Raw genomic sequence first — 27,262 nt, 5'->3', positions numbered from 1 at the left:
CATAGTCTGTCAGGGGTCAGGGTTTAGATAGTCCTAAGAGAAAGCACTTAATGTTAAGCATGGCTGTTTTTAGTTTGAAGTGTCGGCCAATGAGGTGCATGGCTTCTAATTTGTGTACATGGACCTTTTCCCCCATCTCAGGTCATCCCTTCATTATGACTGTGGGTTGTGTGGCTGGGGATGAGGAGACCTATGAGGTATTCAAGGACCTGCTGGACCCTATTATTCAGGACAGACATGGAGGATACAAGCCTACAGACAAACACAAGACTGACCTCAACCCCAGTAACCTCAAGGTATGAAGAAGAAGTGATAGATCACCCAAAAATGATTTTGGATTTACTCAAACACACACAACAAAAGATGTTTTAAGAATATTTTTGTCCAAAACAACATTAGCCCCCTTTCACTTTCATTGTACAGACAAAACCGCTGAAACATTTTCAATATACAACCTTTACAAAATAATACAAGTACAAACATTTTTTTTTTTGTACTTAAATCACTGATACAGTGATATTGCTTATTCAAAAGACTAAAACCTTTTGTTCCTGCAGGGTGGTGATGACCTGGACTCCAATTACGTGCTGAGCTCTCGCGTCAGAACAGGCAGGAGCATCCGTGGATTCTGTCTGCCGCCCCACTGCAGTCGTGGAGAGAGAAGAGCCGTTGAGAAGCACTCTGTGGAAGGTACATCACTGCAGCGCCACATCAGTTTATTTGAAACATGACTAAAAAGAGATTTTTTTTTAAAGAGTTGCCAATTGCATCATTATGCAAAAAACATGAAAGCTTTCTGCATGAAAGACCCATAACTGGCAGATCAATGTTATGCCTCTTTTCTCTCCAATCTGGTAGGAAGAATTGAGTAGCATAAATCAAATGAATTGAAATGTAGAGTGTGTATATGAGAATGGTAACTGTGACAAGATGATTGACAGGCGAGTTTACTGTGACCGGATGCAGGTAACTGTGCAACAACCTGGTCTGATAAAGATGCAATTATGATGAGGTAGTATGTCCCAAAAACTTCTGTTTTCTCCTGCTACACACTCAAAGTGTTTACTTTTTCTTCAGAGACAAAGTATATTCTTTTAGGGATAATTATTTTATTCAGCACTTATGTTCCTAAAACTTGGTCATGTGACTCCCTCTAGTGGTGATGAGTATCATCACATGTGATTGAACCAACATAAATCCTCCTTGCATAGAAATTTTAATCTGTAGCCTAGGGTGTTTCTTGAAGAAATTATTTATTTAAAAAAAGGTAGGGGAATTCGTAACAGATTTGTTGATCTGTCTGCTGTAGCTCTGGGTGCCCTGTCTGGGGATCTCAAAGGGAAATACTACGCTCTGAAGAACATGACCGATGCCGAGCAGCAGCAGCTCATTGATGACCATTTCCTGTTCGACAAGCCTGTGTCTCCGCTGCTGCTGGCCTCAGGGATGGCTCGTGATTGGCCCGACGCCAGGGGCATCTGGTCAGTGTTCTAGATTGTCCTTAATGCACTCCTTGTGCTACTTTTGTTGAGTAGAACCTACTTCCTGTCAGTTTGTTCCAGATCCTACAAATACAGAGAGCAACAGCAATTTGATCTGCATATTTTTAGCAGTCTTACACTAAAACCATGCAGCAACAAATGTGCGGAGAAAATTGTTAGTTTTTAGTATTGGCTCAACATGAATTCAAAAAATGTTTGATTCCTACAATTTATTCTAGTTCTACAGTTTAGATGAGGTTCAGATGCACTTTCAGTTTTTCAGTTTTATAAAAATATGCTTTTTTTATCAGATACAATTTGAATCCAGTTTTTATATTAATTTTTGTTCATTTATATTTATAGAAATTTGTGTTTATAAATCAGATGCCATACTCTGACAATCGTTCTTTACTGGGAAAGCATTTCATTCTGGCTTAATCATTGCATTTCTGTGCTGGACTTAAAAGTCATTCCCTCACTAATTTTCTCATCTTTTCCAGGCACAATGATACCAAGACATTCCTTGTGTGGGTGAATGAGGAGGACCACCTACGTGTCATCTCCATGCAGAAAGGTGGCAATATTAAAGAGGTCTTTACCCGTTTCTGCACCGGTCTCACTAAGGTATTACATCCCTGTAATCCTAAAGGCCCGTTCACACCAAGAATGATCACTATATCAGTGCCCACACCAACGCTCAATAACATTTATTATAAGCATTCTGCATGACCTCATTAAAGTTGGGTGGATTCTGATTGGCTGTCAATGTTTTTATCATTCATCAGCTGGAAAACTTGTTCTGAAAGTGATTGCAACTGTTGTCCTGTTGCTAGTTGAACATACGCTGAGTTTCAGAATAGGTTTAGAGTTGACAAAACCAAACAAATTTAACCCGGTGTAGATCAGGTTCAGCGTGTTCACAACATTTAGTGTTTGATGACTGATGATTAGTTAACTCGCTAATTCACTCTGGAGTACATCCACATGAAAGTCACACCTGCAGTGAAGTCAATCACAAAACATGAATTTGATTTGATTCACTTACTGAAGATTGAGAGACTGTTATATTAAATATAATAAACTGAAACATTTACAAGGCAGGAAAAACAGAAGGCAGTTAAAAGAAAATATCTGACCGCTCATTCGTGAGAAGCGAGAACGAGCGAGAAACACAAACTGCTTTAGGGCAATTCGACATAAACACAAACGCCGCCCTCAATGTGTATGATGTATTCCCCAACTCGGTAGACATAGCTCCACACGATAAAGTTGGCCGGCTCCGATAATAACAAATGCACATGAGCAGCGGTAGAAACGCGGAGGAGGGTGCCGCAAGTGAGTTTTCTTACGACATTGTTGTGAAATATATGCCTCACAGCTGTAGGGGGAGCTCATTGACAAAACATGCGACAACAAAATTGAAAATAAGTGAAGAAAAATAGTTGCCGAGTGCCCCTTTAAGGCCCATTTACACTATGAATAAAAACAAGAACTATATTGGCGTCCACATCAGCGGACCGCAACATTGTTTATATTAAGCGCAGTTTAGTTATCTGCCGCTTTAAATTATTGAGCTCTTTAAAGTAGGTGGATTCTGATTGGCTGTCAAAGCTTTTATCATTCATCAAATTGAATTTTTTTTTATTATCTGAAAGTGATTCCAACTATATCTTTCCTCTGTGCCATTATAGTTGGGATGTGGACTCTGCTATTCTTTTAAATTTAGAACTATATCTTTATCATTATAGTTATTGTTCTTGGTGTGAACGGTTAACCACGTAGCGCAAGATATCAACCCCTTAGTTTGTTCATAGCACATCCTCTAAAACCGGCTTTGTGAAATAGGCCACATATCATTGCTCATTATTGTTATGGTAAGGACTTCCCTATTCTCACAGAATTGGCATGATTGTTTAAAACTTTATTGTTATCCTTTTTGTTTGTTTTTTTGCGTTGCAAATTATTTTTTATTGCCAATACATTCTTTTGAAACAGCTTTGAGAAGAATCCTTGTGGAGACCATCTTGTCAAAGTTTAAATAACAACTGTATTCAGCATCTTGTATTGAAATACACCAATTACAGATATTTTATATATCCTGAAACATTTTCCTCAAATGTGCTTTATCTTGTAAATTAAACAATTTCTGGTGTATGCAAGACACTTCAGATAAACAATGGCTTGAAAAGAGCTGCAAAAAACTGATTGTTCTTTCAGATCGAGGATTTGTTCAAAAACAAGGGTCACTCGTTCATGTGGAATGAGCACCTTGGCTACGTCCTCACCTGCCCATCCAACCTCGGCACAGGCCTGCGTGCAGGAGTGCATGTCAAACTGCCTAATCTCAGCAAGTACCGCCAGTTTGAAGAGATCCTTAAGAGACTGAGGCTGCAGAAACGTGGAACCGGTAAGAACTGATTTCAGCTGGAGAACACTTAACAGCACATTACTATTACTATCGAGCATCGTGAACAGAAATGCATCATGTAAACTGATGGCAATAATAAAGTGGTGCCTCGGTTCATTAGGTGGTGTGGACACTGCAGCTGTGGGTGGTATTTTCGACATCTCCAACGCTGACCGCCTGGGCTTCTCTGAGGTGGAGCTGGTGCAGATGGTAGTGGATGGAGTCAAGCTGATGATCGAGATGGAGAAACGGCTGGAGAAAGGCCAGTCTATTGACGACCTTATGCCTGCCCAAAAGTAGACTGAATTTCAACCTCGCTTCACACATTCTGCTCTCTCCACCTCCCCTCACCTTTAACTGATTAAATGTTTGTTGACTTGTTCTTGAAAGACATGTTTTATTTAAGGGTCCTTTGTATCTGCTCTGGTCAGTTCTTGTTACACGCATAGATGTCACAGGGCAAAACATGGATGAGAATATCTGAAAATAAAATTTGGCCTGTGATTTGCTTTTTATTTTTATTCCCTGTTCTATCCTGTTTCCAATTCCAGGGTCCCCACATTAATTTAGCTTTTACCTGTTTTAGCGTTATTAATGATGTAAGAATTATTTAAGGAATACTTTTTTTTTAGAATCATAAAGTTTTATAGAAAAATCAATTGTTTTACAGAAATTATTCAAAACTGCAATTTCTACCTAATGCAAAGGTTCAGAACTGAATACGATTAAAGATTATATACATCACACACAAAGTGTGTGTCTTGTTTAAGCAACTTTTCTTATTATTAATGTTGAAGACATTTATTTATACATAAGTCTTCAACATTAATAATAAATGTTGCTTGAACACCAGATCAGCATATTAGAATGATTTTTGAAGGATCACATGACACTGAAAACTGGGGTAATGATGCTGAAAATTCAGCTTTACCATTACAGGAATAAATTGCATTTTAAATTAACTGTTTTCTATTGGAATACATTTCAAGTTGTAATACTATTTTACAACATTTAGTTTTACTGTATTTCTGATCAAATAAATGTGGCTTTGGTGGGCATAAAAGACTTCTTTAAAAAAAAAAAAAATACATACCAAACCCAAACTCTTGAAACACCTACCACAAGTTGTGGACCTGCAGCTCATGTGATCCAGAGTCAGAAAAAAGACGAGTAAACAAAGATAAAAAAAGAGGCAATACAAATATTGAGATCATTTTGTAGCTGTATTAGATCTCTGCTATTAACACCGTGACGAGTTACAGAGAGTTTAATGGAATCTGTGGTGAGTCTTTTAAGTGAAAGATTACAAGATGCCCTCTTGGTTTCAAAGTAATCCAACAAAACGGTATGAAAATGTGTAATTACCGCATAAAGTACAATATTTACACAAAAAATTCACTTGAGTGGGCAATAACGTGAAATAAATTATAAAACATCTAAATGTTGCTCTTAATAACATTCAAACAGTGAAACTGAGCTCAAATCAGGTTTACTGCAGCCGTTTTCACAGACGAGCACCCTCAATACACAGAGCTGCAGAGCAAATTGTCAAAAAGTCTTAAGCAAGTCAAGATTCGGGTGCACCCTTTACACAAGAGCCGCCCAAAACACGCAATACTTAAAACCACCACAGAATAGTGCCTGTTTAAAAGCTAAAATAAAACAAAACCCCACAAATCTCCATCTAGTGCCCATTTCCTGAATGATCAGTCTGAAGTGACGATGATGGTAATGAGTTGGTTTCTCGCTGAAGATTCTCAGAGGTGCATACAAGCGTAACACTGAAAGGTTCAAACCTGTTCTTTTTACAGCATTTAACGACTTGCGCAATAATACAATAATTGTGACCAATGTTAAAGAAATTATTGCTTTAAGCAATGTTACAGTATATACATTTTTTCAAATAAATGTTAAGTGGTTTATTAAAAAAAAAAAATATATCGGGAACTGCTACTTAACGATTGTACAGCTTAATTTGTTTGTCTATATTGAACTGAACAATTTCATAAATTCCTCTATGTAGTAAGATTAAAGATATTCATAGCTTGAGTTCGCCTGACACTTTGGAAGCAATGTTTTTAAAAGCGATGGAGTTGCCAGATATCCTCTTAAAACGGACACCATTAAGTGAGAGCCGGGGCAGTTTGCAAACCTCCATCTCCCATTGGACGAGGCTGTCGGAGCGGCTGTCCCCATGGGTACAGAGAAGCAGAAAGCGTTCACGCTGCTGGTAACTGCAGCTGTTGGCGTCCAGAACTTTGCGGATCTCATTTATGATGTCGGCTGGCTCCAAGGTGCTGGTGGTGTTCATACTCCAGGTGAAACGGAGAGAGCGGGGTTTCCCGTCTTTTCCATCTTTCCCTTCATCTTTCTGCTGATCCCCAGATACATGGCGACTGCGAGACAGAGCGGAACGGGAATGGAAAGAGAGAAAGGTAAGGTTAAGGCAATGGATGAAGATCATTTTAAATACTGAGGTTACTTGTACACGAAGACTTAAATCACAATGGTAGTGAAGAATCACTGCAGCGGATGCATGCATGGGTTATCAGCACTCATGGGAATTAATGGCAATCAAATGGCACAGCAAGCTAAGTCATGCATAGAAGCAGCTCCTTTTTTAATGCTATATAACATGAATTAGGGCTGGGCAAGTCAGTATTTTTCAACATGTTAATATTTAAAAATACACCACCAAAGTCACACTGGCCCTTCAGTGAAAACTAAATAATTGTTGAATTAGTCAAATGATTCGCAGAAATGAACTGAACTCAAAACTCCACAAGATGCCATATTTGCTATGGATATTATAATCAGAGATGATATTACCAAATTATAACATTCGAAACTAGGGAATTATTACACTCAGCAAAACTAGTCTAATGATGGTCTGTGGCCAAATAAAGTGCATTAAAAAATTGTGGTACTCAGTAGCTATGTTTCCATCCAGTGTTGTGAATTTAACTTAAGCGAAAAATTTGAATATCACATAAAACATTTGTGAATAAACTAACTATTTCATCCAGCGAGCCGAGAGAACAAAATCGTCACTTCCTGATAAACTGGCGGTAAATTTAATTAATAACAGTAGGAGAAGCCACTGTAAATAATCATTTTCAGCTATAATAAATTATTTGCATCTCGTAATAAACGCGTTCTTTAACTTTCGGAGGCAGATGCAATTGTTTGAGAACGCAGTCTTGTAAGAGTTCTGGGAGGTAATCATACCGAACCACTTTGATGGCAGACTTTGCTCAGGCATTTCAGAACAACCAAAAAAGCATGTCAGATGCAAAAAGATCGGTCCGCTGCTTAGTCCAGTTATGCCGTCCCATCTCGCAAAGTCACATGATTTTTTTGATGCGCATTGAGGAAATGATTCAGTAAATGCTTTTACATTGTAGTTTATGCGCATGTTTTCTTACCGGCTAAAAAATGTATCCGACTCAAACGAGTGCATACTTTTTTTTAAGCTCGTTTTTAGAATTTATGCGCATCTTGGCATATTCATCCAGCTGTTTTTTATGCGATATCCCAAAATGCGCATAAAAATAGGTGGTTGGGAACATAGCTAGTGTTAATTAATTTCAAATAACCAGCTGAATCAATGTGAAAGTATTGTGAATATTCAATATTAAATGTCGCCCAGCCCTAATGTAAATGGAGAAAAAAAAAAGAAAAAAAACATCACTCAGACATTCATTATTAAAGCAGACTAATGGCCCTCGTGCTGTACACACTACACTAAAATACACTCGGATATCTCATACAGTGGGAGACAAAGTATACATCCACAACACACTAAAATAATGAGCCAGGAGATGAAATAAGGGTTTCCAAAGTCACGACACCTCACCTTGAGCCCTCAAATCTCCCGCTTCTCTCAAACTCGGTTGAGACTCTTTTATTGTTAATTTGTCGAAAAGTTAGAGATCACAATGCAGCAAAAAGGAATGGATAGAGAGAAAAAGGAAATCATTTGAGTCATTTTAGAGCAAATCACTACACACACAATGAGATAGATAGAGAGAGAGAGTGTGAAAGAGACAGCAAAAAAAAGAGGTAAGCAGAAAAAGTTAACTTCCCACAGACTCAATGGTACTGGTGACCAGTACGCTGGATCAGACAAACACAAAAACAACTTATACGAGACTCTTACAATCAACACCTGAATATGAGCGGTAGTTTTTCACCATGCACTCAATTGAACAGCCATGCTGCTTCCTTCAAAGAACAATATACATCTAGAAGTTCACTGAAAGAGTGCATGTTGGTAAAAGCCTATTCTGAGCGCTGGATGCGAGACATTGGCTGAGACCTGACATCAGACGCATATACAGATATAGAGGACGTGTCTATACATATACTGTGCTCTTCGCATGCCAGAGGGTGCGTCGTAGTGTCCTTATGTATACACCATCGTGTCGGACTAAAATCGACAGACAAAACAGTCGTTCGCTTTCTCACTCTCACACACAGCCTTTCGCTCTCCATTAAACACAATGTGTGGTTGTAGCTGTTGTTTGTGCGTTTAAACGAGCCCTTACTCTAGACACTCTTCATCTGCGAATTCTTACAACTGCCTATAGCCAGAGCTGCTGAATCTGGAAGAAAAGAGCAGTTCAAAGCCCACAAAAAGGAAAAAAAAATTAATTGGTGGACGGAGCTAAAACAAAAAGCCAATACAGAGCCACATGTTTAGAGACAGGGTTCCCACTCATTCAAATTTACTAATGAAAACTGATTCACTAATGAATCATTTAGACCCAATTTGTGAATTGGTTTGACTGATAGAATTGGCAAGATTAGTTTAAAATTTGTTCATATCCTGAACATCAGTATGGTGTGAAATATTTTTTCAAAGCGTACCCTACTGGAAAAAATTATGAAAAACTAAAAAAAGAAAACCTAAAATAAATTTAGGAAAAAATATAATTACCATTATTAATTTATTTACATCAATCCATCCCTCCATCTATCAAAAATGATAATTATATTTTTAATTATAATGGTAATTTTTATTAGACGGAGATCATGTGACACTCAAGACTGGAGTAATAACGCTAAAAAATGCCATCACAGGAATAAATTACATTTTAAGATATATTACAACACAAACTAGTTCATTTAAATTGTAATAATATTTCACAGTATCACTGTTTTACTGTAGATCAAATAAATACAGCCTTGGTGAGATTAAGAGACTATAATCAAAAACAATGATTCCAAACTATAATTTGTGTATGTATGCATGCGTGTTCATATTATCATACACACTTGTGTTTTATATACACTAAGTGTTTCCATAATAAAAATAATAATTCACATTTCCACTTCTGGAAAACACAATTTTAAAATGTCCTGATATTTCCAGGTTTTCCATGCTGTGGGAACCCTGCGGTGTGGTGGAAAGGGCAGAGGCTGGAGGAGAGGGGGATGACAAAGAAAGAGGAAGAATGTAAACGAGTGGAGCGCAGACTTACTAAGAGTCTTTGCCGCAGGGTTGGAGGGGACTGTGAGGGTGGGGGGCACAGAGGGGGCAGCCGGCCCTGATTTGACGGCAGACTGCCGTTTGCTCGGGTCAAGAGTGACCCTGGGGGAGGAAGGCAGACAGAGAAAGAGAGAAAGGGAGGAAGGGAAGGAGGAAGGGAGGGAGGAAACACAGGGAAGAGAGGGATAGATAGAGACAGTTTCAACATTAGAGCATTTCGTATTGTTAGAAGTCTATTAGAAAAAGTGTGTGATCTGTTCAGTTATATTCTATAGCACAAATCCGATCATCTGAAGGTGACTCCTCAAGGTCATTCAACATGGAGTCTGCAGCTTACAGTGCCGTTTACTTACAATCCTCTCTATGAGCCAGAACAGACTCCTCCCACCTGAACCGTGCTTTAGGATGTGAACATATGCTCTTATAGACATCTGTTTGCAGGGACACAGGCCTCCGGTGCGCATATATTACGGTTCAAAAGTTTGGGGTTAGTAAGGACGCATTAAATTGAACAAAAGAAACCAAAAAATTTATCACCGCTTCCAGAAAAATATTAACTGTACTAAATTAGATTATTAGAATAATTTCTTTAGGATCATGTGACACTGAAGACTGGAGTAATGATGCTGAAAATTACCATCACATGCTATATAACTTTCATGCCATACCAGCTTTCCCATCACACCAACAAATGACATTTTAAAATATTTGTTCAAATTGAGAAGTATCATTTTAAATTGTAAAGTTTTCACTGTAATTCTGATCAAATAAATGTGTCTTGGTAAGCATAAGAGACTTTTCAAAAACAAAAAAAATCTTACAGACCCCTAACTTTTGATGTATATGTATTAATGTATATAGTGAAGTACAGCAGTACCCATAAATCTGAAGAGATCCACCAATCAGAGATGAACCAAATCACTATTGCCAGAGAAACAAATTTAGCTCAACAGCCACCTGCCATATTTCTGTCTCCTTACACTCTCAACCTACTTGAACATTCAAATATTTTGCTACACCCATCAAATATTTTGTATTTTATATTCAGCATTATTGACTTACAAACTGCATTAGATCAATACTTCATAATAATTAAGTACACAGATTTTTGATTTCTGGAAAAAGATAAAAGGTACAAGACTAAGTTTTTATATTGTGTCTGGTGGTTGATTTTAGAATTCTTTATTAAATAATTTAATAAAATGCCTATAAAAGGGAAAAGGCATCCAAATCCAAGCCCACTTGGGTGGTCACTGGTCATCATTAACGTCTATAACCAGCACCAGCTTCTAACACCAGAAAACCTCCTTATAGACAGACAGTTTGCAGGGACAAATGGTTCCTTTATAGAGAACCAAAATGTAAACCCAGTTTGTACTGTCTCTGGCCCTAAAAGTGGACTCAGATCTCAGTTCACACTACTCAAGCTCTTTTCACCTAATAATAATAATAATAAACATTAAATTTAATTAAATACATTTAGTTGATAGTACAACCAGCTCTGTTGTAATTTCTTCAGTTTGCCACAGCATCAAAAGGCCTTCCTATTCAACCATCGAAATTTAATTTCACAAGATTTTAAAACTACATTATGTAACTTTTAGCTCAAAATGAACAAAATGTTACTTTTAGCTCAAAATGAACAAAATGTAACTGAGTCAATACATCAATCTTTCTTCCAAAACGTGTTTTTGTCTTACCCGGATTCATTATGGTAAGCCTATTATGAGTGTTTATATTTTAGACCTGTCGGGATGCTTTCCGTGGGGATTTGTGTACCTACGTCACTTACCCTTGCGTGTCTCGTCATATCCGTAAACAGAGAAAAGTCGCTCTTGCTACTTTGTGTATGGTGGGGGAGTGACATAGGTTAGTTGTTACAAAGAGCGAGAAAGGTTGACATAGAGCAGCTAAATCTCGAATTTCTCCGGGGAAATCACCCATTTAAAAAAAATTATTAACGACGAAGTGGAGAATCTGTTGGCAAAAAGAGAACACGACAGAGCTTGTAATAAAACATGAATCAACATTAGCTTGGCTTTTCGGAGATGGCGAGAATTGTGGGTTTTGAAATGTTGTTAAACCTATGCAATGCTGTTTTTATTGCTCAAGTGAGTAAGGAATTTTATTGAACAGATAAATTGCTATATGTAGCTATCACAGAGTTTTACATTTTAAAATTAGAACTTAGAATTTTAAAACATTATCTATTGTGAAGGATCATTATGGTTGTTGTAGCGCTGTGTTGGGATTTATTTTCAAGGAAGTACCGTCTATTAATGGATAAAGCAACAGTAATGTCTTCAGCTAGTCAGCTTGATATGCTTTCCATCTATGGTTATATCTCTTAAGGCCAGTAGTGAATGTTTTATGAGCATTAGGATCATCTCTCTCTCTCTCTTTTTTAAGTTATGAGAAAGAACCATATTCATCCGCATAGTCACGCAGAGCTGAAGCACAACCATGCAGTTTTGCTGTTTAACCACAAGAGGGTCAAAAGTTACATAGTGTACCTTTAAGATGGTGTTTTGTTCACTTTAGAGGGGTCTGAGTGTGTTTGGCGAGTTCATATAAAGGCTTTTTTAACTACTAACTACTTTAACTACTAAAAAATGTATTAATTCCACAACAGGAATAAATTACATTTTAAAAAATTTATATACATTTGTTTAAAAATGTAATTTTTCAAATGTGGCACAGCTGAATTTTTCAGCATCATTACACCATAAAAAAACACAAATTTTTGCTAATCAATCCCTGTTCTACAAAAGAAAAAGAAAACTGAGGAAAAATAAAATATAAAATGCTGTCTTTTTTGTCTAGGAATCATACAGAGCTACTGAATCTGATCTCTCAACACAACATACAGCTGAGAATATACCAAAGCCTTTGTGGAATCAGTTAAATAATTTAAATTAATAATTTAAATTATAAAATTTATAATGTCAGATTAAGTTATACACATTCTTTTGCACAATCAGCTTGTGTCATGCAAACATTTTGATTAGTAGCAATCAGTTAAAGAGCGGTAGATTGATTTGAATTGGCCACACTAGGATGCAGGCAGTGTTTTAAAGCATGCTGTAATCAACCACTGAGAGAGCATTAAACTCCAAATCACTGCAATCAAATCTCTATGGGTTAGTGCGTCAGCCCCTGGACTCTTCTCATTACGTTAAAGACAGATTTACACCCCATGAACTCAATGGCCTACCTTTTGGAAAATCTGAATGACATATTTCTACAACACAAGAATGAAAAAAAAAAGGATAGACATTACATAGAGGGACAAAATTAAACCATTTCTAATGACCCCTTAGAAAAAAAAAATACAAATAAAAGCAGAGGGAGGTCAGGAAACAGGAAGGAAAAGTCAAGCCTAAATTGAACGAATGGCATTGGCACGGTAAGAAATGATGCGTTTGTGAATGATCGTTTACCTGCGTGTGAGCTTGGAGGTCAGCTTGGTGAGCAGGTTGTTGGCATTTCCGCGGCTGCGAGGCTGCGTAGGCGAGGCGGGTGGGCCGTTGTAGGTGGCCGTGCGACGATCTCTCAGTTGTCCGTGGAAGGTGCTGCGGCTTGCGGAGCCTCGTGGGAATCGTGTTTTATCGGGTGTGGCAGCAGTGCTGATGCTGTGAGTGGAAGCACCAGGGTCGCGTGAGCCAGGAGACAAAGACACACTACAGACAGAGACAAAATCAGGCTTGGTTTCACTAAATCTGATGCGTTCCTCGAGTTCAATCTTGCAAGTTCAAGGCGCCAGCAACAGTTTGGACAACAGTATGATAAAATGCACCTTGAATGCACTTTAAAGGTGCAGTAAGTGATTTCTGAGAAATATTTTTGAAAGTGAATTGGACCGAGCACCACAAAACACTTGTAGCCAATCAGCAGTCGGGGGCGTGTCCACTCATGTTGGGGGAGGAGAGAGAGTGAGCAAGAGGGAGATTTGAAGAAAGACTGTAGAAAGAGAGATGGCTGAGAACATTGCAAAAGAGAAAAGGTCATAGGAATATCACTGGAAAAAGAAGGGTTACGATCATGCAAGAGCTTAACTGCGTAGCTTGACACTACGGCAGACAGCAGCGCTGGCTCAAAGAAATATTACGAGGTTAGAGTATTAGAGCTTGATGTCTGTTTTAAACACTGTGCGGGATGGGGTACTCACCAAAGAACTCTGAAGTGACAGCCGGTAAGCTCTGAAGCCCTTTTGGTTAAGAAACGCTGTACTTTGTCATGCTTGCTAGTTACTGCTACCAGAGTGTGAATGTAGCATTCGATGACGCTCTGTAAACCGCACCATTGGTTTGAGTAACGCATCTTCAATTCACAAGGTGTTTATTTGTGTAGTGTGTTAAAATGTGTCTTTGTATGTTTATATTTTGTTTAACGATTAGGGTTTGTTAATATTTACTTGAATTTGATTTACCTAATGCTAATCGGTAAAGTATCCCTTTAAGGTTTGTATCAGTAGAAACCCGGTAGTATTTTCGAATGACCTCATGTCCCCCTGAGACGAGTGATTTCTGTATTGTGTGTCTAGAAAAAACCCTGTTGACGCAAAAATCGTCATTTAGCATCATCGGAGGCTTTTTTAGCCAGAGGCTAGAGACTACAGCCAGTAATAGGAGCTAGTTCCGCATGTTTTCAACCCACCCATAAGGGGTAGGATCTCACTCACAGAATGTACAAATAGTGTCAGCCATCGTTTTTTTTAAAGCTAAGCTAACAGACTCTTGCTCTGTGGAGAAAGCTTAGGCAGAAGGGGATTTTGAAGATCTGGTGCGCAAATCCGCATTGTATCATTTCTTACGATACTGCCCTCTGTAACCGTTAGGCGTGGCTTGGGAGTGGCCTCGTAGAGCAGCGAAACAGGTGCATTCCGGGAGTTGTTGTCTTTCCTCCACATGAGCCAAAAATAAATTTTCTGGCTTTTCTCAGTGTAGAAGGCCCCAACTTCTAAAATAATTTCACATTTCTACTACATAAATTACCCAATTTAAATACACATTCATCTTTCCAGCAGTGAAATATCCCTTTAAGTTTGCCTAAATTCCCTGGTTTAATTTGGTAATTCATGATTTGGACAGTTGTTTAAGTACTTTTACTATAAAATATTGCTTAAAATCCATCTGATATAAATATAAATAATAACTTAAACTATATTTAATTGTATAGTCAAATCACTTATTATTAAAATAGCAATTCATTGATAAATATGGTTAAACACACAGGTTATTTCATAGTCTTTGTAGTTAGGATCCAGTCAATTAAACTATACAAATGTGTAAAAGCTATTAAAATGTTTTTTTGTACTGTAAATGTAAGGTAAATGACGTTGAATGTAATTTATTGTTATTGGGCTGTGTAATACCTACCTCAACTGAGAGTGTAATATTTACCAACTCAGACCTTTATGCAATATATTTTAGGCTTGGTGAAATATTCATGTTTTAAATGGTTCATTAACTTAAAGGTACTGACGTATTCGATGTAGTTCTGTGCAAAAGTTAAAATTGAGTTAGGTTAAACCTTCCAATGTATGCAATTTATTGGGTTTGCTGGTGATTTACACTGTATGTATGTTTATTTCTTTAAATGTTTTTCACCTACATAGCTTAATGCTATAATAAATAAATGGATGGAAATAATTCACAAGGCCTAATCGTTGAGTGGAATCCAGTTTACATCTTCAAATAGTGAGAAGCTGTGGGAAAGCACACAGTTAGGCGAGACTCTAGACTGTGTTTGTTTGGGTTGATTTCAAAATATCAACAGTGTTTCTCAGAAATCGCTTACTGCACCTTTAAGTGGCTGTGGATAAGAGTAGCAAATTGCATAAATGTGTGTTAAATATTAGGTACTGTACATCACTCAGGACACACTAAGGACAGCCTGTACCTGTTCTCTTTCCCGTTAGGAATGACAGAAAGGCGGTCTGTGTTGTTTCTCTCACTGCACACGTATGTGTTTCTCCTTGACATGCCTCCCGATCCGGAGTTATTCTGTGTGACATCAAAAAACAGAGGTGTAATGCTCTATTACATCATTGGAAATTTATGTACAATACTGCTCAAAAGTTTGGGATAAGATTTTTTGGTAACACATTATTTTACATTTTCCCCAGTGTACATGTAGCTTCTATAAAAATTACTATAAACTATTCATAATTACATGTGCTTAGCATTTAGCGAATACCCACATGCTAAAGTTGACTAAAAAGAGGAATAAAAAAAAATCTTTTGGAAATTGGTTTTAATGCCTTAAAAAAATGAACCATTTTTCTAAGATAAGCACCAACTAAGACGTAGCTTTACAGTAACCCATGCGTCTCCATCCATTTACACTTCCTTCCATATGGTGATGTGAATATCCTTCTGTCTGGTGTTAATGGCTGAAGAATATTTCCTGGCTGCACACAACGGCTGCGATGCTGGCTCCGGGGATGAACCACAGTGCGGTCTCCCCAGCAGATCAGCATGACAACCATCTGGATTGAGCGGAGTAGAGTACATCTCTGGGGTCTTCAAGTGGGCACCTTCCGTCCTCAGTGTTTCGTCGACTTGCCCACGACACCTCAAGAGGGCTCGACAGTGACTCTGGCTTCCCAGAATCACCCCCCCCTCCATCCCCCGCTCAACTCAGCCCAGCTTACTTACCTGTACATCAGTGTTTCTTTCTTTCTATTGTGCTTGAGATCCCTCCTGCTGCTGAGATTGCTCTTTCCTCGTAGTTCAGTGGCATAAACCCTTGATGTGACCTAACCACAATCTCTAACGCCACCATCTCTAACGCCACCATCTCTAACGCCACCATCTCTAACGCCACCATCTCTAACGCCACCATCTCTAACGCCACCATGTCTAACGCCAACATGTCTAACGCCACCATGTCTAACGCCACCATGTCTAACGCCACAATCTATCTCTAACGCCACAATCTATCTCTAACGCCACAATCTATCTCTAACGCCACAATCTATCTCTAACGCCACAATCTATCTCTAACGCCACAATCTATCTCTAACGCCACAATCTATCTCTAACGCCACAATCAATCTCTAACGCCACAATCTCTGACGCCACAATCTCTAACGCCACAATCCGACCATACGCGCCAACCCGTTTGACTAAGGCTGTCAAAGCCCCACTGTTGAGTTAAAGCAGGTTCAGTGGCAACGGTTCCATATTGCATACAACCTACTGCAAAGCAAATTGGTGTCTTTAAAGGTTGAATTTTTCCTCATTTTTTTAATTAAGGCATTAAGATCAATTTCCAAAAGATGGTTTTTTTATTCCTCTTTTTAGTCAACTTTAGCATGGGTGTATTCACTTATGCTAAGCACTGTACATGTAGTTAATTATTATTATAACTTAAATGTATAATTAAACTGTAACAAGGGCAGCTTAAAATAAAGTGTAACCGATTTTTTAAAAATAGTTTCAAATCAAATAAATGCATCCTTGCAATGTGTCAAAAACACAGTAAAAACAGTAATATTGTGAAATTCATCATGACAGAAAAAGCAAGGGCCCACTTACATTAGGTGTGATGGAGTTGCCTCTCTTCCGGTCAGGTACGTCTGTTTTGTTGGGGTTGTTGGCGTTACCCTGGAGTGGGCTGGGGGGACTGTGAGTGGGGGCCTTGCGTGTTGTGACTCCACCTTCCTGTTTGACATCACCGTCGGCTGTGACAGGAACCGTCCTCTTGGAGTTACTCAACGCTGAGTTAGCGACCCCACCAACTGCGAAGGAGAAAGACAGCAAATGAGAGAGAGAAACATTTGAGGGCTTTTCTCTGCAAATACTCAAGCATATTCATTAAAGCACCTCTATTATGCTATTTTAAAGGTTCCTGATTTTATTTTGGATGTCTCCTGCAATAGATTTACATGCATCCAAGGTCAAAAACACTGACATTTTCTCATAAAATACATTGCAGCATCACCTCCTTTCTCACAGTGTCTGAATAAAAGGATTTAGTCTCTCTAAACCCCTCCTTTCCGAGAACTCTGACCAATCAGTGTACTCTGCTCTTTTTGGTCAGATGGCCCAGTCGGTTGCGATTGGTCAACCGCTTACAGCGTGTCGGAAACTAAATGCCCACTACCATATCTGTTATTCAGCCCTAGAGACTTCCTCAGCACCTGAAACAAAGTGATATGAACAGTAACCATGGTGTCGGTTTGACCATATTTTTTTTTTCTCCATTCTGTCACCTGATGGAGTTTTGGTTCCTTGCCACTGTTGCCTTGGCTTTTGGCTTGCTTAGTTGGGGACATTTAATATTCAATAATATTATTGATCTGCCTTACTTAAGGTGGACGTTGACGCAATTTTCTTTTAGAAACAAACTCTGTTATATAATTTTCATGTTATCACTGTGAAGCTCTTTGATACAATCTGTATTGTAAAAAGCGCTATATAAATAAAGGTGACTTGACTTGACTTGACCATATAAATTGAGGAATCGAGTCCTCATTCCTTGGAAATTAATGCAAAATGGATTTGCTTTCACAGCACAGAATACAGCGTCTTCTTGTAGCATGTGCTTATGCGTGCAATTTGGATCTGATGTTTGACAGTATGCAAAGAGAAAGTCACCTTGGTCACTATGGCGTCTGGATTTTCTGGATTCACTGGAGGAGACGCTTCTCTGGACCTTCAGATGAGATGGTGATTGGCCGTTCATCTCACTGGTTGGCCTGGTCTTGGCCACGGAGAGATTACTATTGGAGCTGGAGTCACTGACCTCCTACACACAAAAACAGCAAGTCACACTTGCACTATAGACAATAAACTCAGTTACAAGTAACCACTCTTCATTAGCAGCTCACCTCATTGTTCTTCCTGCCCAGCAGTAAGTATATGGCTGTGACCTCGTCATAGTTCATTTTGGACAAAGACTCCTGGATCTTCTCTCTGGAGAAGCCCATGCCCACAATCACATCTGAATGACACACACAAAAAAACAGACAAGTTTAATGCCAAATTTACACTGCAAAGGTGGCATAGAAGTGTTTCTGAAATGTAATTTTACAAATACTGTTAAATGCTGCTCAGCGGTGGCATGAATGCATTTACACAGCAATTATAACTGTACTAGGGGCTGAAGTGGGTCAGAGAAGGCATAATTTAAACAAAACTGAGCATGCACAGAGCAGCCCCAACTCAGCAGTGTAAAGATGCCTTTAGAGTCTCCTTTTCGTTTTAGAACTTTACACAATAACATTATTAGTGCTTGCTAGGGCAAGCATTAGCTATTAATAAATTAATCCTAAGTATGAGCAATAATTATAGTAGTTTAATAATACTTAACGTAAACCCCTGAGTATTTTTAAATCTCAGCACACAAGTGATCCAACACCATTTGTGCTAAAACATGAAAGAGGGGTGATATCTACCAAAGGGGACTCTAATCGAAGACTACCATATTCAACTCTTTAAGAGACTGAGGATAATTAAATATTTGAAATTTTAGCATAATCATATTACACATCACCCCCTCAGTTGTTATACACACTATAAACCAGTAGGTTGATATACAGAGATAAATCCAGTTTATTTGTAAGAATGTATGAGTCATCCGTTCCACCTACATGTGCTAACAATACACAGATCTGTCCAATAGCCAACCATTCACTGTTACTCAAAGAACAAGCTGTACCTCCTGTTTTAACTGAAAAATATATTTATTAGGTAACACTTTACAACAATTTTTTATGTTAACATTACAGCTAATGCAATGACTAACATGCACTGTAAAATTTTAAGCACAATCTACAGTATTTATTTAGTTCCATTCTAATGATTGGGGACAATAAGTTTTTACTTTTAAAGAAATTCATATTTTTATTCAGCAATGACACACTGAATTGAATTGATTATTCAAAGGTGGTGGTGGTGGGGGGCTGCTATTAAGCAGCACAACCATTTTTAACATTGATAATATTTATAAATGTTTCTTGAGCAGCAAAAAAGCATATTAAAATGATTCCTGAAGGATCATGTGACACTGAAGAATAAATGACGTTAACTGACAGTAGGTGGCACTTATGGAACAGCAAAAACATAACAGATACCCTGTTAAACCCTGTAATACAAAGCAGCTGCGCTTATTAGAATGGAGAATTTCTTTGAAATGACGAGTTTGCCAGTGATATATACACAAGGATATATACACATTAAGACATATCATGAATCTTGTTCTTTTGTCCCCAAATTTAAGACCTCTTAAGATGATAATTAAGTCTTAAGGACCCACGGGCACTCCACTGGCACTCTGTGTAGTGTACTGTACAGTCATTTTTTTAAAACATTTAAAGTAAAAACATTTTTTTTTACTAATGGACAATAAACAATTGGAAAATAGTATATTTATGAATTAACATTTAACCTAGATTCATAAATGCTGCAAAATTAATAATAAAAAAGTGCTGCTCATTGTCATGATACGTAATGCATTAACTAATGTTAATTTTACACTCCTGTTCTGCATACATATGACAGCATTACTATATTAATGACAGCATTACTATATTAGTTAATAAGGTTTAACAAGAACTACCATGAACCATACCCTAGAACCAACCAAAACCCATGTTGTCCATTTCATTACCCTATATTACGCGGTGCTTTCTTGGGTAACATACTGTAAAATTAAGTGCAACCACTAATATCAATAAACTGAATCTTATAGTAAGGTGTCAATTATTTAAGAAAAAAAGAAACCTAAATTCTAAAATGCTATGGCAGCTCAACTATAATGTAAAAAAGACATTGAACAAGTTATTAATTGAACAGAGACAGAGAATTAAACACTATTTTAACTTTAACAGAACACAACAAGAACTAAAACAAATAGTCAGGATGCTCAGGAATGAGTTTCCAAAAGGGCATCCATATGCTGAGGCACTGGGTGTAGTGAATCAAGGGCCAGTCGGATGTTGTGTGATGAAGAGCTCTCTCTATTAATGCATGTTCCAGATTGAAACAAGATGGAAATATATATTTCATGAGCCTGAATTAAGCCTCTTCCTTTTTCAGATTTGACTTTTAATAGGCTCATGGGAATCCATACGCTGGTTGACTTGAGGGCTTTCTTCCCATTTCACCTCCTCTCCACACACACACAAAAGGGCCGCTGAGGGCTGCCAAACTCCAGCATGCTCCAACTCAACGTGAGGCTTCACTCAAAATGGGGGCGGAAGGCTAGAAAAGACCAGTCACCATCTAACTCTGGCTTCCATAGTCAAGTGTTCTTGTTCCTGCAGTTTCCTCAGCAAGTAACCAGGTGTGTGCTCATGTATGTGTGTGTGTGGTTACACTGACAGGGGTATGTGCGGAACAGCAGATTGATTGCAGATAAGCGTGCAAAGCTCTGGTGCTCCGCGCTGCCTCGTGCTCCTGCAAGCTAAACTCTAGTACCTGGAGTCATGTGATCATATCACATTGCTACATGAGGAGATCCTCGCTGTGATAGAACAGGAGAGGGAGGAATAGACATCAGAGACGTCGATAGATGAGGGAGCCAGCTGCTCGGTATTACGCAATACGCCACACTAACAAGGACGCTCCCTAAGCCCTCATATCACAGTCTCTGGATGTTTTCTCTCAAGTGTTATGATAAGAGTGTGGATATAAATATATGTCCCTCAACCTGCTCTAATAGAGGGCAGCTCAAAAGTTGATTACGCAAAATGCTTTCCGCTGCCTTTCTTGCATTCAAATAAACACTGAAATGGTAGTCTCAACCTCAGACGTCACGCCCACGGACCGTTGGCTGAACATCTCATGCATAAGGCACACAAAATGGGAAACACCTCAGGATGTTCAAAGTCTTCATCTGATTGGTTGAATTTTACAGGATTTCCAGGAGATGTGTCTGTTGTGTTTTTAAACGGTCTGCCTCGAAACGAAGCAGTTGCGATGCCAAACCCCCTCATGGATTAAGAAAGCTGTCATGTTTACAATGAGCGCTTATCAGGATCAACTAAACGCTGAATTTTTAAAAAGTATGTGAAATTCGTGGCGCCATTGTTGCAGTAAACTTGCACAACGTTCTTGAATGAATCATTTATTAGATGCATGCCGGTCTGTTGTCGTAGGGACATCGGCTTTACATTTTCACGACCCTAAATATGACGTGGAACAAAACAAACTGTGATTGGTTGCTCTGCATGTCGGTCAGACATTGGGCGGTCCTACACCAAAGAAAGCTACGATGGAGTCCAGACCTTCTGCCGTCTGAAGTTCTGGCTTCCCGAGACTATTGAAATGGTGGCAAAAGAACTGATTACAGTGAGGTTTCCACTTACCTATTCTCTTCTGGTCGGAAATGTCGGCTTCTGGCTCAAGGAAGGGTTTGAGCTCATCATCCTCAAAGCCAGCATTGATCCAGCGTTCCTTCATGATTTGCTGAAGGAGAAAGTTCAGAAACAATCATCTCCAGCTTGAGACTCACTGCATTGACTGACAGTCACCATTACTAGGGTGGGCCGATAAAAATGTATAACTCGCTATTTTATTAATGTTAATTTCAACATTTACTAATATATTATTAAAATCAAAAGTTGTATTTGTTACCATTAATGCAATGTGAAATAACATGAACAAACAATGAACAGTTGTATTTAACTAAAGTTAACAAAGATGTAAAAATACTATACCAAATGTATTGCTCATTGTTATTTAATGTTAGTTGATACATTATCCTCATTGAGGCCTTATTGTAAAGTGTTACCTAGTAGATATGAATATATTTGCTCTGAAATGCATTAAAAGGGTGATTTATAACAGAGGAATGATCCTTGCGACCAAACCAGTTACATGACAAAATGTTTAAAATCATCAGAATAATATTTATTTTAATTTACACTACTGTTCAAATGTTTAGGGTTGGTAAGATTGTTTTTGAAAGAAGTCTCTAATTTTCTTTATAAAATCATTATAAATGTCTTTACTGTCACCTTTGATGATTTTAATACATCCTTGTTTAATCTTTTTTTTCTTTCAAAAAATGTGTGATCTCCAACTTTTGAACAGTAATGTAAATATTAAAAACTAAAGAGTATTTTCTTATTCACAGGAACCATCAGTTCAACCAAAACACAAAGGACATTGCAGCCAATTAGATTATAAAGGTTTAAAACGATAAAAAGTAAAATACAATAAAATTGTAGTTTAAAAAGAAAAATCAAACGAACAAGAATATTTCAGCATTTCATATATGCACCACTATAACAATACACATTATTAACAGATAAATTCACTAAGACATATTTTTGAGCAATCATACAAATTATTTAAAGTTATGAATGCATGAGGTTGCTTAAATATATATTGAATAAATACATAGTGAATAGTCAATATATTGCTCAGCCCTCTTTTCAGTACAAATCAGGCATTAATTATGAAAAATGTCTGACATGCTATTAAGGATGAAAAAAGGAGGTACGGCCAACCAAAAAAAAGTGGAAAGAAAACAGACTAACCTCTAACGTTCCTCTCTTGGCTGGGTTTAGAACCAAGAACCTCTTGAGAAGATTCTCACAATCAGTGGACATGTAAAAAGGGATCCTATATTTACCACGTAACACCCGTTCACGTAGTTCCTGTGCAATAAACAGCAGTAAGTATACAGTGATGTACACACACTCACACATATAGACATTGATAAAGGGAGGTTAAAACCTTGAGATTCTGTCCATCGAAGGGCAGGGAGCCGCTGACCAGCGTGTAGAGTATGACCCCCAAACTCCACACATCTACCTCCGGCCCGTCATACTTCTTACCCTGAAAGAGCTCGGGGGCAGCGTAAGGGGGGCTGCCACAGAACGTGTCCAGCTTATTTCCCACCATGAACTCGTTACTGAAGCCAAAGTCAGCTATCTTAATGTTCATATCAGCATCTAGCAGCAGGTTTTCAGCCTGGGGGAAAAAAACACAGAGGGGTTAGAAGAAGGGGGAAAAAAAGAGAGACTCCAAAAGGCATTAGAAAATCTAAGAAAAGTGAAATTAGTTTTGAGAATCATTTTCTGAAAATGCTACTTGTGCTTCATCTTCTAATGAAATGTAATTTCTAATTATTGTTTAAGTGTCCGAATACATTTTGGAGCCACTGTAGAATCCTTTTTGTCTTTTGTTTGTAAGTTCTTACACCTATACTCTAATACAATCACGTCATATCCTTTTTCTTATTGTTTATGCACAAAAACATGAGAACAAACATCAACTGCTTACCTTCAAGTCTCGGTGCACAATGTGTTTTTGGTGACAATACTGGACAGCTGACACAATCTGTACAAAACAATAAATAAATCAGATCATCTGTCTGGAGTTTGAAAAAAAGAAATCACCATTGGAAAAACATTATCAGGATTAGGGTAATCAAATAATCCATTCAATCAATTGTATTGCCTTTAAATGGTATTTAATAACTTTATTAAAACATTATTTTTATTATGAGTTTCACGGTGTGCTTCTAGCAATAAGTCCCGTGGAGCCGTGATTTACAGTGAATTTAGAACAGCTAAGGGGCGTTGTTAGGCACGACACAAAGCGGCTTCAAGGGGCTTACTGCTTTTATAAAACGGTTACTCCATAAAAATATTAATTTTAATATTTATTTTATTCATAAAATATTAAAAATAAATAAAAGCTGTTTTTTTAATATTCAACAAAAAATGCTGACAAAAAAGCATCACAGTTTCCACAAAAATATTAAGCAGCACAACTCCTCTGAACATTGATGATAATACATTTTTTTGAGCAGAAAATCAGCATCTTAGAATGATTTCTAAAGGATCATGTGACACTGAAGAAACTTCAGCTTTTAAATCAAAGGAATACATTACATTTAAATAGAAGACTCTTTTTTAATTGTAGTAATATTTCACAGTATTACTGTTTGTTATTCAAATAATTAATGAGCATAAGAATGCCAAACTAAATATTATATATAATTTTTATTGAATAAAAAAAAATTAATTAACCTTCTCTGTGCGCTAATAAACTTTGATTTGTGCTAATGAGCTTTTTAAGGCCACTAGCGCCAATAATAACACCCCCCGAAAAATAAGTGCACAGCCTGCACCTCGACCTAACTTTTGCACTGGCAAAACCGTAACTACTTTAGCTATTGATCACTTACTATCAAAAAAAATTATTGTGGAAACTTTGATGTTTGCATCCCATCAGACCGTAGTCAAGCATAGATATTTCTAAACAAATGTCAGGAAAAGAATATTGGTCCAGGCCAGGCTTGTCATGGGTTGTCTACTCGGATTAATAGCTTTTTCCAAAATTCAATGGTTTGCATTGATTGACTTATTTTTCACAGAATTGGCCACGCTCAACCATGCTGATAATGACTAACTGCTCTATCCCCAGTTAAATTATTATGCAACACACTGAAAAGCAACAAATACACTCTAAGTGTAGATAATACGGCACAGTTGAGCGTAATTTTACTTTACCTATGATGTCAGTGTCTTCAATCCCTCCACATTTTAGTGCAGTGACATTGAGTAACCTCACATTCTTCAACATACTTGTGCCAAAGGGCTCTTGTAAGATTTAATGAAATAACAGTCACGATATTCATGTGCCTAGTGGGCTGATGAGACTCATTTAAACTCACACCGATTAGAAAACCAATCAGGTGTACAGGTTTGCCTTACATGTTGAAAGAAAACAGTAAGAGAACTGCACCTGTCTAAATTTAGCTCTGGCCTCTTTCTCTTTCATCCTCCCATGAGCCACCAGGTAGTCAAACACCTCACCTGCACGACACACAGAGCAGAGAGGTCAAAGATAAGACCAAGAGTAGACAAGAACACAAAATTAAACTCTCTCTCTCTCAGACACACACACTTACCTCCGCTGGCATACTCCATCACAAGAAACAGTGTCTTCTCAGTCTCTATAACCTCAAAGAGTTTGACTATAAAGGAAGTTACGGAGAAGAAAGAATTTGATGAAAATGCACACATAGAAAAAGGAGGCAAAGGAAAAAGGTGTTTCTTTCAGGTCAAATCAACACAAATCTTGATATCTCTACGACTTGTTTAGAAGAACGACAGGTTCATCTGATCCCGAGCAGACATTTATTAGGGGGGTTTTCACATGTGTTTGAAAACAACCTGGCTGTGTCCACACTAGTGCATTTTCGCATTATGGTGTTTTAAAATGCAGTTCTGTCTCCATTCTATCGTTTACACGGTCGGCGACGCTGGTCTGTTTTTGTCGTCTTCAGGAAGAATATGCAATGATCCAGAAGACCCAATCAGGGAACGAATGTGGGCAGCCACACCTTCGTTTTCAAAAGTTATGCATTTTTGAATAAAATGAAAATGTACTACTGTAAATAGGGCCTCAGTCTTACAAAATACTATTCTCAAAAAAGTGTGTATTTGGCTGAATACAAAATTACTAAAACTTTACATAAAAAACAGAAAATATAACCAAAAGAATTCAAAATATAGTATAGAAATAATACTAATATACTGTAATGTAAAGAAAGCATATGAATATGGCAATCACTTGGTATACATCAAACTACTATGATATTATCAACTGTTTTTGTAAGAGGTTTTACTGCCACGCTCTCATGAGCTTTATTTTCCTATCTCTTTGGAGGTCATTTCTTATTTATAAATACTCCTCTGCACATTTAAAAGCAGGTTCCACTTCATCCCATTTTGTTTAACATCTGTCGGTCGTGAAGCACCATGAAGCTCTCTTATGCTGTACCACCGACAGTGTGTCTAAATATAGGCCAGTGAAACATAAAGCCCCTCTGTGTGAAGACATGACGATGTGTCTGGCTCTGCTAAACATTATGCTGTTTGCAAACAGGAACTAACAACAAATGTGGAAGAATCAATTAAACTAAATGACAGGAACAGTATTCTAAGACTCTACTTATGGTGGGGTGTGTGTGTGTGTGTGTGTGTGTGTGTGTGTGTGTGTGTGTGTGTGTGTGTGTGTGTGTGTGTGTGTGTGTGTGTGTGTGTGTGTGTGTGTGTGTGTGTAAATAAACACACTTACCAATATTTGGGTGGTTTAAGTTCTTCATGATTGTGACTTCTCTGGAAAGCTGTTGAAGAGAAGAACAATTAAATGTAATCAACATGTCAGTGTATTGTTAAACAAAAGCTTTGTGCCATCTTTCAGCATTAACATGGAACAGGAAGCTAAATACAGCTGGACTGTGTCATTGTCATAGTGAACAGAGTGCTTGCCTTTCCGTGGAAACTAGCGTTAAATGCTATTCATTATTGATCCCTAAAAAAAAAAAAAGGCTGAATCCTCCCCTCTCAATGGAATGGAAGTGTCATGCATCTTTAATAGCGCTACAGTAGGCAGCCTGTGTTCCTGAGCTGTTAGCATGTTCTGCTTTCCACGTCCTGCTCTCACAAGTGTAGCTGTAGCTTTGGAGAGGGTGCGAGAGACGCGGTGAGATTTTTGGACCACAGGGAAACACTTTCGGTACAGCATTAACCCAATCCAATTCTCACCACACTTCATTCTGAGTTATACCACTCATAATCGTTTTTTTTTTTTTTAAACTATGAAACACTGAGGCCACAGGAGAACTCATATACAATAGAAATTTAGATACAATGTTGATTTAAATATCAAACTCAGCAAGAGATTTCCTCCCTCAGATACTGGCTTGACTGGAATTTCTTTTAAGGCAAAAATCCACTGATGAATACAGTAAATATTAACGAATAGATATCACCATAATTCCCCAGTTGAGTACATTAAAGCGGACCTATTATGCAAAATCCACTTTTACGTGGAGTTTGAACATAAATGTGTTGGAAGTGTGTACACAACCACCATATAATAATAAAAATCCACCCTTTCCCTTTTTTTA

At 37.9% G+C, this 27,262-nt stretch overlaps 2 protein-coding genes across 14 annotated transcripts in view; one reads left to right on the top strand and one right to left on the bottom strand.

The window, feature by feature from the left end:
* LOC143703021 (creatine kinase, testis isozyme-like) overlaps nucleotides 1-4,393 on the top strand; it is a 70,986-nt gene extending 66,593 nt beyond the window's left edge. For all 3 annotated transcript variants that reach the window (XM_077197094.1, XM_077197093.1, XM_077197095.1), the window contains exons 3-8: nucleotides 142-296; nucleotides 558-690; nucleotides 1,310-1,481; nucleotides 1,982-2,105; nucleotides 3,699-3,888; nucleotides 4,010-4,393. In XM_077197094.1, coding sequence (XP_077053209.1) covers nucleotides 142-296; nucleotides 558-690; nucleotides 1,310-1,481; nucleotides 1,982-2,105; nucleotides 3,699-3,888; nucleotides 4,010-4,188 — 953 coding nt within the window. In that variant the 3' untranslated portion in view covers nucleotides 4,189-4,393. The remainder of the gene's footprint in view (nucleotides 1-141; nucleotides 297-557; nucleotides 691-1,309; nucleotides 1,482-1,981; nucleotides 2,106-3,698; nucleotides 3,889-4,009) is intronic.
* A 699-nt stretch (nucleotides 4,394-5,092) lies between these two features.
* mark3a (MAP/microtubule affinity-regulating kinase 3a) overlaps nucleotides 5,093-27,262 on the bottom strand; it is a 31,152-nt gene continuing 8,982 nt past the window's right edge. For 2 of the 11 annotated variants that reach the window (XM_077197076.1, XM_077197079.1), the window contains exons 4-18: nucleotides 26,428-26,476; nucleotides 25,256-25,321; nucleotides 25,090-25,160; nucleotides 23,620-23,676; nucleotides 23,071-23,307; nucleotides 22,872-22,991; nucleotides 21,696-21,795; nucleotides 18,216-18,328; nucleotides 17,983-18,133; nucleotides 16,921-17,123; nucleotides 15,281-15,384; nucleotides 12,820-13,059; nucleotides 9,372-9,481; nucleotides 7,745-7,789; nucleotides 5,093-6,284 (exon numbers count right to left, since the gene is read on the bottom strand). In XM_077197076.1, the coding sequence (XP_077053191.1) occupies nucleotides 6,196-6,284; nucleotides 7,745-7,789; nucleotides 9,372-9,481; nucleotides 12,820-13,059; nucleotides 15,281-15,384; nucleotides 16,921-17,123; nucleotides 17,983-18,133; nucleotides 18,216-18,328; nucleotides 21,696-21,795; nucleotides 22,872-22,991; nucleotides 23,071-23,307; nucleotides 23,620-23,676; nucleotides 25,090-25,160; nucleotides 25,256-25,321; nucleotides 26,428-26,476 (1,755 nt within the window). In that variant the 3' untranslated portion in view covers nucleotides 5,093-6,195. Of the gene's footprint in view, nucleotides 6,285-7,744; nucleotides 7,790-9,371; nucleotides 9,482-12,593; nucleotides 12,621-12,819; nucleotides 13,060-15,280; nucleotides 15,385-16,920; nucleotides 17,124-17,982; nucleotides 18,134-18,215; nucleotides 18,329-21,695; nucleotides 21,796-22,871; nucleotides 22,992-23,070; nucleotides 23,308-23,619; nucleotides 23,677-25,089; nucleotides 25,161-25,255; nucleotides 25,322-26,427; nucleotides 26,477-27,262 lie in introns of all 11 variants that reach the window. The other 9 variants (XM_077197071.1, XM_077197073.1, XM_077197069.1 and 6 more) reach the window with 6 other exon arrangements.

This window comes from Siphateles boraxobius, unplaced genomic scaffold, assembly GCF_051911475.1.
Source record: "Siphateles boraxobius isolate OS27281-9 unplaced genomic scaffold, OSU_SipBor_1 37, whole genome shotgun sequence".
NCBI lineage: Eukaryota > Metazoa > Chordata > Actinopteri > Cypriniformes > Leuciscidae > Siphateles > Siphateles boraxobius.
This window is presented reverse-complemented; position numbering and strand designations above follow the sequence as displayed.